At 44.6% G+C, this 19,890-nt stretch overlaps 1 protein-coding gene across 1 annotated transcript in view; it reads right to left on the bottom strand.

The window, feature by feature from the left end:
- Positions 1-19,890, bottom strand: part of gfra2b (GDNF family receptor alpha 2b) — a 165,877-nt gene that overhangs the window by 56,865 nt on the left and 89,122 nt on the right. Inside the window, exon 3 of the mRNA XM_082542446.1 lies at positions 16,171-16,248. Coding sequence (XP_082398572.1) covers positions 16,171-16,248 — 78 coding nt within the window. The remainder of the gene's footprint in view (positions 1-16,170; positions 16,249-19,890) is intronic.

Genomic DNA, 19,890 nt, shown 5'->3' with positions numbered 1-19,890 from the left:
CTACTAGAGATATCCACACCAGTGATGCTGGGCAGCTAATGAGCTGATGAGGTAATCAGGTGCATTAAAGCCAGTATGCAAATATAACTGAGGACAGCGAGGCTGTTTGAACCTTTTTGACTTGCAGCTCATTTTCCAGCTTGAAGTTGCTTCATCACCCTGATCGGCCTGATATCACCTCTGCCTCCACAGCAGCTTTAGCAGCTAAACGCTTGCTGGCCTGGTTGGTTTCATTAAAGTTCAGCAGTTTGGAGTCGTTCTTGCTGAGCTGAATGTGGCGGAAACTCGACATCTTCATCCTTGACAGACAGCACAGATAAAGCCACAATGTGCTTATATTCCTGCAGGACAGCCGGAACATTCTCATTCTCCACATCCAAACAGCGCCGGCTTTGAAGTGGGACAAAACGGCAAGAGAACATGCACGAAGATTTAACAGCTTATGTCCAGAAATCGAAATGAAGGTAGCTCAGCGTCGCTGAGGTTTGTGCTGCGCTCGTTATGCACACTGTTTCACGGCACGTTCAGGGACATACAGAAAACTTGTGCTTCCAGCCCATGAATAATTTCTGAATTTATGCAGCCTTCTCAGTGTTTCCATAGCGCACTTAGTTAAATGGGCGTGTTTGGTCTCTGAGGGGCAGCTAACACCTCCTCACACCTGATTATATTGATTCTGTGAAATGAAGCAGGCTTCCTCCGCTCCACACGCACTCGTCTTAATTTTGTGGCTCTGCACAGCAGAGGCAGCTGCTCCCTCTGTCCAGATTAGAAACAGTCCATCACCTGGTTAGGCTGTCACTGTTAATATGACACTAAATTCTACATCAGCCTGAGGGAATGCATTATTATCAACTGCAGAATCCTCTTTAATGCTCTATAACTGAAGAAACAGTTTGGAAGCACAGAAAAGCTGCATAAAACCAAAAAAAGGCCACATTTGTTTTCAAAGGATGGCACAAAACAGCATAAAGTTGAGCAGAAGTTTTAATGATTAATGACATCACAAATCACTAATCATTAGTGATCTTAATGGGACATCTACGCAGGTGTACAGGAGGATGTTTCCATTTCTTCTCACAAGAACGTCATTATGAGAAAAAAATCATAAAGATCCTTGTTAATGCCTTCGCTGTACTTTTTATGCACTCCCTCTTCATGCTGCTCATTTGTTAAATAAAAGTTTGAAAGAAACTTTTCTGGGTCCCCTCAAACTTTTGAGGCATAAAAATAAAAGTTATTTAAAATGAGTAGTATGCACTATTAAAATATAAATTATGAGACTACAGCAGGGTGCCAGATTTCCACTGACTGTTGTGTAAAATTGCTTCACATTGTGCATGTTGCACTTGGATGTGATAAAAAATAGCTGCTGGGATATTTTCATTAACTGTGAAATAACAGCTGCACATTTCAACAGAAACTCTGAGAGCTGCTTTTTTATGACTGACAACAGTTTTTGTTTTTAGGGACTTTTTTTTCTTTTCTTTTCTTTTTAACATGGAAGCTGCAGACACCAGTATTCACAGACTGGGGAGAGGACATGAATATGATGAAAAGCTGTGCATGTGATTTATTATGGAGCAATAACAAAGAAGAAAAACAGAAAAGCAGCAGAGGCAGCAGTGAGCCAGCCCCCATAGACTCCCATGTTAAATCTTTACAGTAAAAATAAACATGTTTACAGCCTGATACACAAACTTCTTGGTCTCTGTGGATAATTCTAACACCTTCATATCACTTGTACAGTGGGAGGATGTTTTTATAACTCACCTGTTAACTTGCACTGTGGTATAATTGCATGAATTTTGGTAAATTATCCAAATATTTGACATGGTGTCAGTGTCAAATACTGAAGGCATCCTTCAGTGTCACACAGAGAAGCAGAAAAGCTGTGGTTAAATGAGCACTAGACCTGCCATATGTATTAAGAGACTGAAGACTTCAAATAGCAGCATTTTTTGTTTTAGGAAACATGAGTCCACATATAAATGAGGGTTTTCTGGAAGCAGTAACCATCAGAGATCACCGTGAGTCACAAGAAAAGGGAACAGGGCATCACAGAGTGTTTTCTTGGGGCCGTGGCGTTCCACGGGGCTCTATTATTGATCCTCTACTTTTTACACATTTAAATCATGTTCTTGTTTGTCACAGCCCAAAACGTTTCCTCCTTTGTAACAATGTTATGGGGCAGAGTGTTTTTATAACTCACCTGTTTTAAGGCTTAAAGTTTGCATTATTAGGGGCGTGGCCTCTTTAACTAACAGGTGGATGGTGACAAAGGTGGCTGTAGCTGCTAGCTGTCTGCTAGGCTTTACCTAAACTGGACCTCTGGACCGTGTTTGTGCTGCTGGAGCCTTTTGGAGTTTTTTTTAATGACATCATGTGACCAATAGTATGACTGCTATGAGGTTACTGTGCTAACAGACCATGCAAGAAGAGCTCCAATTTAGGGGGGTGAGGCTTTAATTAGTAGGTATTAGCAGGTGACCACCATGCAAATGTTGAGCATTTAGAACAGATCATCATACACTAGTGTGCAGCAACAGTTCAGTTATGTCTGTCTTTTATATACCATCCATACCATCCATATATACCAGTCAGCAAAGCCTGCCTCCACGTGTCATTCATGAACTGGACTTTCTTGTTAAACTTAACTTTAACATCAGCTTTGAACTAAGAGTAGAGAAAAGCTCCATGAATTAAAGATGTACAGGAAAGCACTTTTCCCACTACTGCAGACGAAAAGATTTCCAAACCTGACTCAGGTACAACGTTTAAATCCTTCCTCACTTCAAACTGCTTCACACCACAGCGCTGCAGAGCACTGATTGTGTGCTAGCACAAGCTGAATACATAACAGAGCCGCTTCCTCCTCCTTCAGAGTGACTGTTTCATTAGAGTCTGTCTCGCTGTTTAACCCTCTCGACCCACGGTGTCTTCCTCCCTCTACCCGGCTCTCTCTACCTTCCAGCAGAGAAGAAGAAGAAGAAGGAATGATATGAGCGCAATGTTTGAAGAGGAGCAGATATATATAGAGAGAAAGAGAGCGAGTATCCAGGGCAGGAGTGCGGGCCAATTAGAGAGTTGCCCTAGGTTGTCCTGTTATCTTCCTCACACACAGTCTCAACAGGATATACACACAGAGCCCCGCTCAGGGCTATACGCGCGCGCGTGCAGACACACACACACACACACACACACACACACACACACATAATGTTTTATTAAAACACTGCTCCAGTGTCCGTTATAGATATATACACACCACGGAGACACGATCTAACGAGGTCAGAAACAGAACTGGAGGGAGGATGTGGGCGTAGGAGAGAGCGAACAAGCGGGGAGATGAAGGGGAAAAGGAAAAGAGGTCGAGCTGTGACAGAGTGAGAAGATGAAGACAAGAAGGGAAGACGTGACTGCAGCAGGATGGAGCACACCCACACCACCTGCAGCTCTGTCAGCTCCACCTTTCACAGGTGACCCCAAACAGCCTGAGGAGCATTTCTGTGGTACACCGGGAGGTTCGCACCTGCATTCAGCTTCATGTGGTGGAAGAATGATCCACCACCCACACAAACAACCTGCAGTCACAGCTACTGAGTCTGACTGGCTTAGCTCTTTGACTTTCTAAACTCGACATGTGACAAGTCTGTACCCCTAATGAAGAGTTCTGACACCTCCACATGTATGAGTGAAGATGTGTTCTGAGCACCATTTGAAGAGTTGCCGGGTTTTTGTGAGTGTAGCTACACTAATTTCTGAACAAACCCAGGCATGTGGTTCTTTAAGCACCCTGAAATACAACAGAAACCTCGCAGCTCAGCAAACAGCTTCAAGGGTTCCTGCTAGCAGGCTCTCAAGACTTAATGAGTTAATCATTTTACATGTGACAGAATATCATACCACAACAAGTTCTCCAAACTTCATACGGACACTACTTACCATGTCCGAGTCTAAATCCTCCTTCACTCCCTAAAAATAACTCCGAGTTAAAAAATAAAATGATGAGTGTCTGTGCTTCCAGCTGTTTCAGTAAAGTTCATTCTGACTGAACTAACAAACAACATACAGCACTGCTGTGCCTAAACTAGATTATATAAGAATGGATTAACTGCTGGCTAGCTACCTGCAAAATGGAGGATGAGGGTTACTCAGTAAAGGGTTAGGGTTCCTGATGGGCAGAGACGAACACCGCCACATGACAGGAAGACAATGCCGAAAACAGAGAAACCAGGTGAGAGAACATACGAGATGATCCATCCACAGCAGAAGGTCTGTCATTAATCTGCTGGATTACTTGCTTTGCAAACGTCCTGATTTTGAGCTGGGCACAGGTGGCAACACGTGGCAGCTGTTAGAGTACAGTCACATGATCATCAGCCAGAGCAGAGTGAAGACACGACAGCAACACACTGGGTCCCCGGTTCAAAGGCAACGGTTGCTATAACTGTGGTCTCCAACCGGTGTTCATATGAGCCTCTCATCTCTCACAGCGAGCATCACTTTGGAGCTGACAGCTCCAAACTGGTTGCCTTGGTGTTCAGTCAGCCTCTCTGAGGCTCTGTGTGACATAACGGGCGACCGTGGCTCAGGGGGTTGGGAAGCGTATCTGTAACCGGAAGGTCGCCGGTTCGATCCCTGGGCTCTCTGTCCTGGTCGTTGTGTCCTTGGGCAAGACACTTTACCCTACTTGCCTACTGGTGCTGACCAGAGGGGCCGATGGCACGAAATGGCAGCCTCGCTTCTGTCAGTCTGCCCCAGGGCAGCTGTGGCTACAACCGTAGCTTGCCTCCACCAGTGTATGAATGCGAGAGTGAATGAATAGTGGCATTGTAAAGCACTTTGGGTGCCTTGAAAAGCGCTATATGAATCCAATCTATTATTATTATAACTATGACCAGCAAACTACGAATCACAGAGAATTTCAACAACCATATTTTCGTTGTAAGCCAATGAGTAAAAACTGTGTGGTTCATTACATAACACTCAGAAAGTCTGTTTTAATTATGGAAGTGTTGAACTCTTAAATGAAAAACACTTTAATTTTGTCTTGTAAATATTTAAATATCACATGTTGTATTTGGGCTGCTGGTCTCCAAAGAGTAGCTGTGCTGCATCGTGTAGCACCGGGCTAATCCTCATCCTAATCCAAATCCTAATGCCAGTGCTAATCCTAATGTCCCCATTAAAGTCAGAATCAAACGGCTTTCTGTACCTATCGTGCTTTTCACACATTTTTCATTAGTTCATGCTGTTGTTGTGTCGACCTGACGGCGGCATGTCCAGCTGCCTGCTGCTGCTACACAGAACGTTCAGTGAGATTAAACCTAATCTGCTAATTTCATTATGACTGTGAAAGAGCAAAACACAGGAAATATGCTTACTCTGGCAAGTTTTTACTAAAAAAAAAAAAACGAAGGGGGTTGAAAAATGCACATTAACAGAATTTTTCTGGTGTGTTGGTTTGACAGATGACTGACAAGGTGTGATGCGTCAAACAGGGACGAGTCAGGCAAATTCAACAAAGGGAAGGAAGCTGAAAGAAGCCATTTCATCTCTTTTCCTTAAAAACAACCTGAAGGGGTTTGAAGTGTCAAATGATGTTGGAAATAAACTGAAATGTAACCTCTGAAAGCAGATAAACAACACAGGAGGATAAAAGTTTAGCTGTTAAAGCACTGTGGCAGCCAGAAAACTGCTCTTGAATCGAAATGAACTCTAAAACAAACTGTTAAAGACAAGTTTTCTTTCTTCTTAAAAACAGAGGCCGGGGAGGGTGCGAGCACTTAATCACTTAAAGCAGAGGAACTCACAGATTAAAGGACTTAGTGAAAAAGTTGAAATGAAGGTTCAGTTCAGTTCAGTTCAGTTCATTTTTATTTCAAACATTTCAAACATGTGCCTTCACAATCATTACAAAATATCATTCCATTATTTGTTTGAAAAGGAGTAGGCTGAAGTATTTACTAATTTGTCCCTACCCCCTCAAGTTTTACCTCTCATTCATTAAATTTTTTTTTGTCTTAAATTAAACAAACAACATATGAAACATATGAAACATATGAAGTAAAAAAAACATAACATACATAAATCAAAACAAGAAATTAGCAAGCCCCACCACAGTATAGTTTCTTTCATATGAAAAATACAGAATGTGTATATTTGCAGATACACAAGTTATGGAAAAACAACAACCAAAACAAAATAAAAAAAACAAAAAAGAACCGCAACACCATTTCCAGCAAGGTCAAAACAGGGATTCAGAGATAAGTTTAGGTGGAGCAGAAACTAGAAACTGAAACTTAGGCTGAAGTGGAAGAAGAAATCCAGACGCAGTGGAGCGGGAGTCAGCTCATGTCCCAGAGCTGAGGAAGTGATGGTGAAAGGTACAGGTGCAGGTGAGATGTAGCATGCTGCAGGGACTTCAGCGGATAAGCTGTGTGCTGATGGAGTAATGACATGTAAGCAGCTTCCGGTTGCGCCGTAAGATGGCTGCACCGACGAGAGCTCCCAGTCATCTCAGCAAAAATGTTATTATTTATTTTGTACTGCTTTCAATTTCTGTGCGCACAGCGCAATCATACACTCGGTATGACAGACAAACGCTTCTGGAGCTACATTCGTCAGCCAGTTCGGACTTTACAGCAAATCTCCAGTCTCTGGACAAGAAACTTGACGAGCTGCGTGCACGGATTAAACACCAACAAGACATCAGCAACTGCTGCGTTCTGGCCTTCACAGAGACATGGCTGGAGCCCAGCGTCCCCAACTGCGCCATCACGCCGGATGGATTCACTTTTTACCGGGGAGACCGAACGAAGGACTCAGGCAAGAAAAGGGGAGGAGGGGTGTGCTTTATGGTTAACTCCTTGTGGGCTAGAGATGTGTGTATCTTAAAAACTTACTGCTCTCAGAGCCTCGAGCTGCTGACCAAAAAAAAAATTAAAGTCAGGCCTTTTTGCCTCCCAAGGGAGTTCAGCTCAGTTCTCCTCTCAGCTGTTTACATTCCCCCACATGCTGATAAAGCTGCTGCTATGGACGAACTGTATGACATCATTACTGGACTTGAGAACAAAAATCCAGAAGCTGCCTTTATTGTGCTGGGAGACTTCAACAGAGCCAACATGAAGAAGGTTCTCCCCAAATACTATCAGCACATCTCCTTCCCCACAAGAGGTGATCAAACATTGGACCACTGTTACACTCCATTCAAAGAGTGCTACAAACCCCTCCCCCGCCCAGCTTTTGGTAAGGCAGACCATTGTTCCATACTGCTGCTGCCTGCATACAAAGACTGAAACAGGAAAAACCAGCTTCCAGGGTTATTTACAAATGGGACAGTGAGGCTGAGGAGGTCCTGCAGGACTGCTTTGACACAACTGACTGGCAGATATTTGTGGATGCAGCTGATGGCAACATCAATGAACTCACAGACTCTGTCATTGGATATATTGGAAAGTGCATGGATGATACCATCACAAAAACCACTGTCCGCATATATCCAAATCAGAAACCCTGGGTAAATAAAGACGTTCGCGCCAAGCTAAAAGTGCGGACCTCTGCCTTTAACTCCGGGGATGCTGATGCATATAAAGCAGCCAGGTACGACCTCCAAAAGTCCATAAAAAAGGCCAGAAAGGACTACAGGGACATAATGGAGTCCAGCTACCACAGCTTTGACACCAGGCGACTGTGGAATGGACTGCGCAGCATCACTGACTACAAGAAGGTCAACACAGTCAGTGTTCAGCCCACTGCATCTCTTGCAGACGAGCTTAACAACTTCTATGCTCGTTTTGACGTGGACAACAGAGAGCAGATCCTCTACCCTCAGGAGGACAGTGAGGCTGCAACTTTAACTCTGAAAACAGAAGCTGTGAGGTGGACCTTTAAAAAGGTAAATCCTCACAAAGCTCCAGGACCAGACGGCATCCCAGACCGGCTACTCAGAGTGTGTGCAGGCGAGCTGGCAGAGGTGTTCACCAACATCTTCAACGGTGTCAAGGTCGAAAGGGTCAGCAGCTTCAAGTTCCTTGGAGTCAACATCACAGAGGACTTCTCCTGGACCCTTCACACAGACACTGCTATCAGGAAAGCTCGCCAGCGACTTTACTTACTGAGGAGGCTGAGGAAGTTTAGCATGAACGCCAACATCACCTACATTTTTACAGGTGTGCAATTGAGAGCTTGCTGACGAGCTGCATCACAGTTTGGTACGGAAGCTGCTCTGCCAGCAGCCATAAATCACTACAGAGGGTGGTGAAGGCAGCAGAGCACATCACTGGCACGAGGCTTCCTGCCATTCAGGACATTTATCTCCAGCGATGCCTCCGTAAAGCACACAGCAAGGACCACAGCCACCTCAGCTCTTCTCCTTGTTACCATCTGGCAGACGTTACAGGAGTCTGTCTGCTCGGACTACAAGACTCAAAAACAGTTTTTACCACCAAGCCATACGACACCTCAACCACAACACTTAAACACACACAACACAGTCCACAGGACGCACTCAGAAGCTACACTGCAGCTTCACAAGTACTCTGTTTAATCTGCACTGGTCACTCCACTTCATTGTTATTGATATTTATGTTTAAAAAGTGCAATACTGTAATTTTCTGCTGCTCATTCCTGTGCAATATCCCATCTGCCCTCCCGTCATATTTCTTTTCAAGATTTTCTTATTTAATCACTAGTGTACATATATTTATATTTATAGATACATATATATTTAGTCATCTTTTCTCTTTTACCATGTCGCTCTAATATTTTGCTCCTTACTATTTTTCTATTTTCTTTATTATTTTCTTTTATTATATTTTCTCCTACCGTACCATGCTGCTGAGTTACTGCTGCTGTCAAACACATTTCATTGCAATGTTGACCCTGTGCTAACTTGCATATGACAAATAAAACTGAAACTGAACTGAACTGAGATCATGAGTCAGGTGACAGCGATCAGACTCCACTCGAGACTCCACTGGTCTCCATCCAGTGCTGTGGTGCAGACGAGCTCTGTGATCTGGGTCACAGTTGGAGCTTTCAGACGTAGACAGGGGTCAGAGGTGATGCTCTGTGCATCCTATCAGAGTCTGCATAAACGTTTGAGGTCCAACAGCTCGTCTGTTGGATCGGACCACACAGCCAGCCTTCACTCCCTATGTGCATCAGTGAGACGCCCGTGACCCTGGGTCACCGCTGTTCCTTCCTTGAGTCATTCTGATAGATCCCGCCCCTGCAGACCAGGAACGCCAACAGTGCTGCAGGTTTGGAGATGTTCTGACCCAAACTGCACCCAAAATCTTCTTCTAATATCAACTCTGAGGACAACATGTTCACCTGCTCTCTGCTAGATCCCGCCCACTACCAATAGCCATGATGGAGAGCAGTCGCAGCGCTAGGCCTGAGGATCCTGCATGCTGACATCCCTGCAGCACCTTACCTGGCTGTCCTCTGACCTCAGCACCGTTCAGTTATATGTTCGGCTAACAGTGAGTGACCCCCTCTATATTAAACATAATTTCTCACTTTACTGTGATGATGAAGTGAACAGCTGCAGGGAAGTGTCTGAAGTCAGAGTGAATCTCAGAAAAACCCACTTACCTCCTCTGAACGTGGAGGACGCTGGGCGGACGCTGGGCGGACGGTGTCCTGCGCGAGCGCACAGACGAAGCTGCGTCAGAGGAAACGTCTTCCTCCCCTGTGGTTAAATTATCTGCCCCGCTCTCCATTCTGCTGCCATCAACTCTCCTCACTTTCTGCTTTTCCAAGCTCTCGTCTCACATTTCTCCTCCTCTCTTATCATCTCCACTCCTCTCGGTTTTCTTTCCTCCCGTTGCTCCCTCCGGACCTCTGGCGTCACTGTTTCCATGTCCTTTCCTCTATCTATCCTTTCATATTCTCTTGTCTCACCTCCTTTGTCTTTCTTTCTGTCCCTCTCATATCTCTTCCAGATATAATTGAGCCCAAGCTGAAGTTGAAGTGAGGACAGCTGCATCTTTGCTGTGTCTTTGTATTGTTGTTTCAGATGTAAACGTGGACTCTGAACAGGCTCAGACCTTGATCAGGTCAGACAGCTGAATAAGGGGAAACATCTGGAGCTGTAGAGTCTCTGAAAACATGCAGAGGGGTGTAATGAATGCAGATTAGGGGCTTTAGAGATGAAGATGAAGACGATGAAGAGCCCTTTATATGGGTGAGTGGTGATGATGAGCCTGGCCATCAGCTGCAGCGTGATTGTGTCTGATTAAGTGAATCATGCAGTCTCTGAATCATCAGCACAAAGAGGAAACAAACAAGCTGTATTTAAACCACACGACCGTATACGGATGCTTTTCAAAGTAAAACATTACAATAAATCCAACATTAAAGTGACCACACAGAGACTCTAACTGCTGCTTTTTAGATTCCACAGTAAGTGCATCTAAACACCATTAAAAGTTGAATACATGCAACACTTTATTTACAACTACAGTATTTCATTTTAAGCTAATTAAAAGAGTTAACTTGAGCTAAAATGTTATCCATGACGCTGAGCTGCAGATGTTCAGATGTTCACTGGGAGTCCATCAGAGTCCCAGAGGCTGAGATGGTTTGAAGATGTGCAGAGGAGGGAGGGTAGAGGATTAAGGTGGAGCTGCAGGGAGGAGGAAGGAGTGAAGGAGGACATGAAGAGGGCTGGTGAGACAGAGGAGGATGCTGGGATAGCTAAAGGAGAAGAACTGAAATTTTATAACAGGATGTTATAAAGTTATAAATGTTATCATTTTTAACAGAGTGTTATAAGTTAGTGAAATGCACCCTGGGAGTTGTAGTTGTTCACAGGATTTTTAATTAGAGATTTTCTAAAACACTGAGCTTCGTGCTTGTCTGGTGAGGTGATGTAACGTACAAGTTAAAGGAAGTTTCATTGTTTGAGGGTCAAAGCAAGTTTTGGTAAACTTAAATTCTGCCCTGGGTCCCAACCTGATCAGCCTAACACCAAACTCCTCCATCAGAGTGAACCTAACAGAGTTTGACTCAGACAAACTCTCAAGTTGCTTCTGTTGCATTATAATCACAGCTGCTGCTTCTGTGGGCTTTGCTCTGCACATTTCCATCTATGGGAGGATGAACTCTCAGCTCAGTGGCTGCTGTGTAAACTGAGTCTGACAGCAGCCTCTGGGTCTTTCTGCAGGTCTCTGTCCAGCATCAGCTTCACTTACAACACCTGACAGTGTAACACTACCGGCTGCTCACTAAAGTATTCTCTCATATCAGATCACATACCTGTTACAGCGCCGCCTCTCTTGCTGCTTAATGACTGCCTTACTTTGTAAGACACCAGAGCTGCTGTCAGTTTATCACTTTTTGTGTCTGTGAACACAACATTTCATCCAAACTCAAAGTTTACCAACCCATCTATCCACCCACCCACCCGCCCATCCATCTGCACATCCATCTACAAATTAGGGTTGTGGGATATGACCAAAATCTCATATCCCGATATAAGACATTTATTATCCCGACAACAATACATATCACAAAAACTTTACATTTTCTGTAAAGTTTGTGAATCTCGGGTTATTTACCGTAATTGTCGGGCTATAAGCCGCTACTTTTTGCACAAGCTTTGAACCCTGCGGCTTTTAGTCAGGTGCGGCTTTTCTATGGATTGTCCATGATTTTTGTCATATCGTAAGACGATTTGTTTTGTTTGTCCCGCTGTCGTACGGCACTACGTTGCCTGGCGGAAGGGCATGTGATCAGACACACAGCATCGGGGTTCAAGAGTGGTATGTTGGTCACATGTCCATCCGCCAGGCAACATAGTGCCGTACAAAGTAGCGCAAAAAACAAACTTCAAAGTAGCGCTACGCGCTCAGCGGGAGGCGTGGATGATGAGCGGCGATAAACTTGCGAAAAGTACTTATTTAACTCTGTTACTTTTTCTGTCTCAGTAACTTTACCTTACTGGGTTACTTTGTCAGATTCTGTGTTGCTGAGTTTGACCTAAATATTCTGTTATAGGTTGCACATGAATTTTGCAACTTTTAGGAATAAAGTATATCATCACTGCTTTGCTAACACACCCCTCCACCCTGACCTCCACTCTGTGCTGATTTTGTGATTCTGGGGAGCTTTGCTGTCCCATGTTTCAAATGTGATGAATGATGACTGACTGAGGGACACCGCCCTATCGTGCCTCTTTGACTCTCCAGATCTTCAAAATAAGCTTCATGCTTTATTCAGTGAGACCTGAAAGCAGTGACTGAGACCATGAACTCATCAGGATGATGTTCACTGAGCTCAGAGATCAGGGGAGTGGGAGGCTCAATCGCTCAAAGACTTCTATACAATCAGACAGCCAGAGGAGTCGCCCCCTGCTGGCCATCAGAGAAATTGCCACTATAAGACAACTGCAGTGGATGGCTACCTACATGCATGTTTCATGTGTTCAGGTTATGGCTGCACTGGACTGATGTAGTGCAGACAGAGGAAAAGGTAGCAGGTAAAGTGGGCTTGGCCTTTATTGGAGGTGACCTCAGGTTGGCCCGAGAACTTGATGGATGGACCACATATCTACATTTGCTGTGGACTGCTGCAAGTACATCAGTTGCTCGCAAAGGACAATTTGACTTCATTCATGTTTCTACTGACATGACAGGAGCTGCCCCGTGCTGGGCATCAGGAGGAACGCAGGTTTAAGGCGCTTCAGTCTGCAGACCCACAAGCTTTGCCCATTTTTTCCGCCTCTGGTGGCGGCGCTCCGAGAATGCAAACAGAGAGTTTGTTTAGAGGAGATAACAATATTTAAATTTTATAATCAGGTTTGCAGCTGCTTGTATGAGCTGAATCATTACAGCTCTAATTCGCTGCACACGCTAAAGTATTCTCACTGCGCCTCGAGTCTGCAAACAGTTAACAAGTTCTCGAGTACACACACTCACACACACACCGTATTCACAAAAACTCTGTCACGCTTAGCCTTTCCCTCCAATCAATTTGCGACACTCTTGTCTGAAACGTACTTTAATGTTCCAGGGCTCTTTCTTCTTGCCACTGCTGTTTAACACACTTCTATATGATCCTCTTATCCCCCCACCCCCGTCGTCTTTTATCAGCATGGAGCATTCGAGCTTCTCTCGCTGCACATCTTCACATCATGCAGTCAGACTCCTGATGACAGGTGATTGGACTGCAAGCCGGCCCCTCCCCCCACGCGCCTGTCCTGCACGCGTGCAAAGGAGCGGCCACAGATTAATGTTGTGTTTGGTGACGTCGTGTTAGAGGAAATAAGGGAAACTTTACACAACACCTGCACCAGTGTCCTCTGTGTGTCTGTGTGTGTGCACCGTGTTTACATGACTTTGTGAGGACCAAAAATTGCTACTATAGTTGCAACTTATGGGGACAAAGTGTTCGTCCTCACGAGTCTGAAGACATTTTTGAGACTCAAAATGTGGTTTCAGTGTCAGGGTTACAGGTAGGTTAGGATTATGGTTAGGGTTAGACATTCATTTTTGATGTTTAGGGTAAGCAGCTAAGGAAAGGGTTATGTCATTTAGATGTCCTCACTAAGATATGAAGACAAGTGTGTGTGTGTGTGTGTGTGTGTGTGTGTGTGTGTGTGTGCGTGCGTGCGTGCGTGCGTGCGTGCGTGCATGTGTGTGTGTGTGTGAAAGAGAGTTTGTGAAAGAGAGTGTGAGTGTGTTAGGAACAGAAAGTGCTTTTGAAGCTGTGTTGGTTGCAGCACTCCTGCGTTGACCGTGTTGTTTGGACTCGTGTTAATCTGAGAGAGCAGAAGCCAATTTACAGAGCCGTGAGTCTATTTCACAGATGTTTGACCACACACACACACTAACATACACACACACACACACACACACAGAAAGAAAGTGTAAATGACGCTGTATCGCTCAGGGCGTCTGACATTTAAACACTCCTCAGAAACGTGTGAGACCGAGACGGAGAGCCATGCACAGCTTTAATGGAGTCCTGCTAACATGCTGACAGAGAGTGAAAAACACATTTTTAATACATCGATTCATTTAAGTGCATCTTTTCATGAAATCCTTTATCGATGGCATCCAAAAACATCCTTTCCATGTTTTATTTTTTGGTGCTGGCTCATTGCATGAGGATAAAGAAGATAACTCTGCAGGGATCCTGTGGTGATGATAACTGAGTCATCAGCAGCCGTGATATCAACAGCGAGGAGGTTCTTTGGAACGTATGAAGGAGAAGACTGAACACACACATCCAACAGTTTCACTCAGTGACTGCAGGGCGTCTGAACCTCACAAGCAGCTTTCAGCACCTTACATGACCCTGGTAGATTTAGTGCCTGAGCCTAACCGCTTCGCTGTTCTCATTTCATCCTTCAAACATTCCTGATGAGCAACTATGCGTTACATATGCCTCAAGAAAAACCAATACTTTACCAAAATCAGTTTATTGAAACTCATTTAAAATTTTTGCCATTTGCACTTCAGGGCATCTGAGAAGCCCAGGTGGTACCAACAGTCATGTGACACATGATACAAAACTAGGATAGGTCCTAAAAACTCCCTGAAAAGCCTTTCAGTTATTCAAAATGCTGCAGCAAGAGCAGATTTCTCCTATATTGGCTTCCCTTCATTGGCTCCCTGTTAAATCCAGAATTCAAAATCCTGCTCCTCACATATAAGGTGCTGAATAATCAGGCTCCGTTTTATTTTAATGACCTTATAGTACCACATAACCCCATTAGAGCGCTTTGCTTTGCTCTCACACTGCAGGCCTACTTGTTGTTCCTAGAATTTTTAAAAGTAGAATGGAACCAGCTTGCAGTTTGGATTCAGGAGACAGACACTATCTCTACTTTTAAGATTAGGCTTCAAACTTTCCTTTTTAATAAAGCATATAGTTAGGACAGGATCAGGTGACCCTGAATCCTCCCTTAGTTATGTTGCAATAGGTGTAGGCTGCTGGGGGATTCCCATGATGCATTGAGTGTTTCTTCTTCACTCAGTATGTGTTTATACATCTCTGCATTTAATCATTAGTTATTATTAATCTCTGGCTCTCTTCCACAGTGTGTCTTTGTCCTGTCTTCCTTCTCTCTCCCCAATCGGTCGCAGCAGATGGCCGCCCCTCCCTGAGCCTGGTACTGCTGAAGGTTTCTTCCTGTTAAATGGAAGTTTTTCCTTCTCAATGTCACCAAAGTGCTTGCTCAGAGTCTGATTGTTGGGTTTTCTCTGTATTATTATAGTGTCTTTATCTCACAACAGAAAGCATCTAGAGGTGACTGCTGTTGTGATTTGGTGCTGTATAAATAAAGTTTAATTATGTTAATAGAGGTGAGGATAAGTGAGATTCATATACCAGGACATGTGAGTGTATTTCATTATCCTGCCATGGTCTCACTCTGGATGTTTTATAGTTAGAAACAACACGTAACTCTGCCACTGATCTCACATAACACTATGATTACACACACACAGCAGCACTCTCCACAAAGAGATGTGCTAATCAGAGCTTTTTATTGGCCACTAAACGAGCCACACCACCCACACCTGTGTGCTTTAAACAAAAGACTGCATGACGTTCCAAATCTGTGAATACTTTAAACTTTCCACGGCAGACGTTTCCACAGAGGTGCAGTGAAAAGCAACAGAAACGTAACAGCAGGAAAAAACTTGAAACTCTCCAAAAAATACTTATGAGCAATTTTGCAGCATTTTTTCTGCATTTAATAAACTTAATATTTCATAATTTCATTAAGAGTAATCTGCAGGTTAATCAATAATGAAAATATAATAATTAGCTGCAGCCCTGAACACATTTCCACCTCCACACTGATCCATGTGGGATGTCAACGATATGTGACAGCCTGTAATGAAAAGGAGCAGAGGTTATCTCTCTGCCCTCTGAATAATGAGCGCAGTATGTAGAGGCACAAACGCATTTTGGACGGAAAATAGGTTTTTATGAAAGAGCTGCTTCAGCTGCACGCTCTCTCACACGTCTGTAATTACAAAGACGCATTCATTCACGCACTCACAGATGGAGCGAGTGGCCCGAGTTTAATCAGCCCCTCCTCCACCCACACCAACCTAGATGAGTGTGTGTCCGTTGCTTCAGTCTGCTCCCACAAACATACACACACACACACACACACACACAAACACACACACACAGTGGCGTTACCTGAGATGATGGAGGCATGTCTGAATTCCTCAGAGAAGTGGATCGGCTCGTATGGAGACGTCTCGTAAAACTCCTCCCCTGAGGAACAGAAAACAGAAACATGTTCAGTGTACAGTCCCAACCGTCTGTATCTACTCGCGCACGACCTTCAAAGGTCTCCTGTCTGTGCATGAAAACGTTTCTCAACCTCCAGAGCCAAAAACCCAAACCTGCAGTTCCTCTAACGACCAGCGCAGGCAGCAGTGAGTCCTCATGGACTCCCATGTTAACTCACCTGTTTAAATTGTATTGTGGTAACTTTGGTAAATCATCTGAACATTTGACCTGGTGTCAGTGTCAGACAAAATACTCACGATAGCCTTTAGTTTCACACAGAGAAGCAGAAGTGCTGTGGTTTAATGATACTGTATATATATTAAAAATACACAATAAACTTAACAGAAATGTTTGTATTAAGAAACATAAGTCCGCATGTATGATGAGCCTCTGAAGGTCTGACCTGAAGTATTTTACATTCAAACCAGAGTTTTACTGGAAGCAGTAACCATCAGAAATCACTGTGAGCAACAAAAACCACCACAGAGTGCCTTCTTACAGCTCATGGTGTTCCACAGGGCTCTGTCATTGATGTCAGTCAAAGAGGCTACGCCCCTTTGACTGACAGGTGGATGGTGACACAAGCAGCTGTAGCTGCTAGCTGTCTACTAGGACTCACCTGAACTCGACCTCTGGTCTGTGTTTGTGCTTTTGGAGCCTTTTGGAGCCTTTTTAATGACATCATGTGACCAATAATATGGCTGCTGTGAAGTTACTGTACTAACTTCACAGGCAGGGATAGCTCAGTAGGTAGAGTGGTAGCCCCATGATCAGAAGGTCGGGGGTTCGATTCCCCTGAACAGCTACCCTAAGGTACCCCTGAGCAAGGTACCGTACCCTACACACTGCTCCCCGGGCGCCCAATGGCTGCCCACTGCTTCACTGAGTGAATGGGTTAAATGCAGAGAGGAATTTCCCTACGGGGATCAATAAAGTTCTCCTTCTAACAGAGCATCCACAAAGGCAGCGCTTCAATTTAGATGGTTTTTTTTTTTATACAATTAGGGGATGCAGACTATTAACCACACAAATATAGTCCAAAAAACCCAAAATGGCGACGGCTGAAACACTAAAACCTATGTGCAAAATTGCGTGCCTTTTTTTTAACACTGAGCCTGTTAAACATAAAAAAAAGCATGATCATTTGTCTCCTTTTTGAACATTGTGTTGTTTCAAGAATGAAAGAGAAATTTAATGTGAGAATTTGTTGTGGGAACAGTAAAAAAAGCTCCTATATGACAGTTATTTTCTCTTCTCGATCTTATCCCCAGTAATTTTTTCCTTTATGGGACTTCCACGCTGAGCCGAACCCGACTGTCATCCTTTCTCATGTTTCTAATTTTATTGGAGCTTTACCGCCAAAGGTTTCTGTTTGTCAGAGAACGCCGTGTTCACACGTCTAAAATGAAGCGAGGACGACAGACAAAAGAAACAGAGCGCTACAGAGAAGCCAGGCCTGCAGCACTGAGTCACACACTCAAACAGGAAAAGAGCTGGATCCGGATCATTCTGGAAACTTATCATCACTGCAGCTCATTTAAATCAGACAGAAAACAAACATGGCTGATTACAAAGCAATCTACATATCACGCTTCCGAGAACATTCAGAGCAATTCAGCAGCAGTTTCAGTCCACAGGAGCACAGAAAACTGTTGACAGCAGCTTTGGTGTACCTGATCTTCTGGAATATAAACAATTTAAGGCTTAAACAAGCTACTGTGACATCATTCCACTTCTTGTTTCAGCTCTACAGCCGTTCACACAGTCATCGTGCAGTGAAGCATGTGTGGAGCGTAGAGAAGCTTACAAGAATAAAAATAAATTATGTAAAAATAAAGTTGTGACTGATGTGACTCACACTGAAGTTTCTGAATTCAAAAATAAAGAATGAAGATGATGGACATCTTTGCTTTTTCTTCAGATGGTTTGAGCCGTCTTTTGGGAATACCGACAGAATTGGTAACCTGACAGCAGATGGACCGCTTGACAGAGGCACATCTGAACTCTTTCTTGGAAACTGACTGAAAACTACTGAGCACTGGTCAGCAGGTAATTGGATGAAACATCTGTCTCTCACAAATCAGTCACCTGGAACTGTTGAAAAGTTTTTTCTGGAGAAAACTATTTGCTGCTGTTCTCTACTCTCAGAAATCTGAAGGAACAGATGTAGTCGATACTGTCATGGTCCGCGGCCCGGCGTCCGAGGTGCTGATGGGATGCCCACTCCCGTGGGCGTGGCTGCTAACTCCACACCTGCATCCCATCCCGGGCGATCACCAGGTGGACTATTTAATCCTGCCCAGCCTGCTGCTCCACGCCAGTCCGTAGTCGTCCTTCTGCGGTAACGTACACCTGCGGGAAAGCCCTTATGTAAACCTATCACTAACACTAACACTAACTCTGCCTTGTATACTCAGATCACAGCTCGGCGTGTTTGAGCCACCAGCCTGTCCACCTGCCTGTCCGGAATTTGGATCAAAATCAGCCCCAGCCGCCTCGACCTTTCTGAAGCTTCTCCCCACGGACCCTCACCCCTCCCTCCGGTTCCCTCGGCCCCGCTATCATCGTAAGACGCGTACTCTACTTCCCTTCGTATGCTGCCGTTTTCCCGCACCCCAATAATCCTTTTTTCCTTTTTCTGTTTCAGCCTCCCACAGTCCCGCTCTCGGCGTTCCTGCGCGATTCACCTCCCGGTCCCTCGGTTTTTCTGGTTCCGTGCGTTTTTTCCCTTCTACCCTCCCGGGACACCCTCAGTTATAATAAAGTTTATTTTTTGTTCTCTCGTACCGCTGTGTGTGTGTGTTCTGCTCCTGGGTCCAGCTTGTGCCTGGAACTTCGGTTCATGACAGATACATATGCAAGGATGCTCTTCAACGACTACAGCTCGGCATTTAACACCAACATCCCCTCAAAACTTGCCACGAAGCTCGTCGACCTTGGGCTGGGAACACCGATCTGCAGATGGATTCTAAACTTCCTCACAAACAGGCCCCAGGTGGTGAGAGTTGGTAAGCACACCTCCACATCACTCATCCTAAACACAGGTACGCCACAGGGTTGTGTGCTTAGCCCCCTCCTATATTCCCTGTTCACACACGACTGTGTTGCTAAACACGTGTCCAACATCATCATCAAGTTTGCAGATGACACAACCATCGTAGGCCTCATCACAGGCAATGATGAGACGACCTATAGAGAGGAGGTGATGGCGCTGTACGAGTGGTGTCTGGAAAATAACCTGACTCTCAACATCAGCAAAACTAGAGAGATTTTAGTGGACTACCGGAAACGACCAGTCAGGGAACATCCGCCCAGCCACATCAACGGTGTCAAGGTCGAAAGGGTCAGCAGCTTCAAGTTCCTTGGAGTCAACATCACTGAGGACTTCTCCTGGACCCTTCACACAGACACTGCTATCAGGAAAGCTCGCCAGCGGCTTTACTTACTGAGGAGGCTGAGGAAGTTTAGCATGAACGCCAACATCACCTACATTTTTACAGGTGTGCAATTGAGAGCTTGCTGACGAGCTGCATCACAGTTTGGTACGGAAGCTGCTCTGCCAGCAGCCGTAAATCACTACAGAGGGTGTTGAAGGCAGCAGAGCACATCACTGGCACGAGGCTT

Source organism: Aulonocara stuartgranti (genome assembly GCF_965226115.1).
Source record: "Aulonocara stuartgranti genome assembly, chromosome: 7".
NCBI classification, from domain to species: domain Eukaryota; kingdom Metazoa; phylum Chordata; class Actinopteri; order Cichliformes; family Cichlidae; genus Aulonocara; species Aulonocara stuartgranti.
Note: the sequence above shows the minus strand (reverse complement) of the source record. Positions and strands in the feature narration are given on the sequence as shown.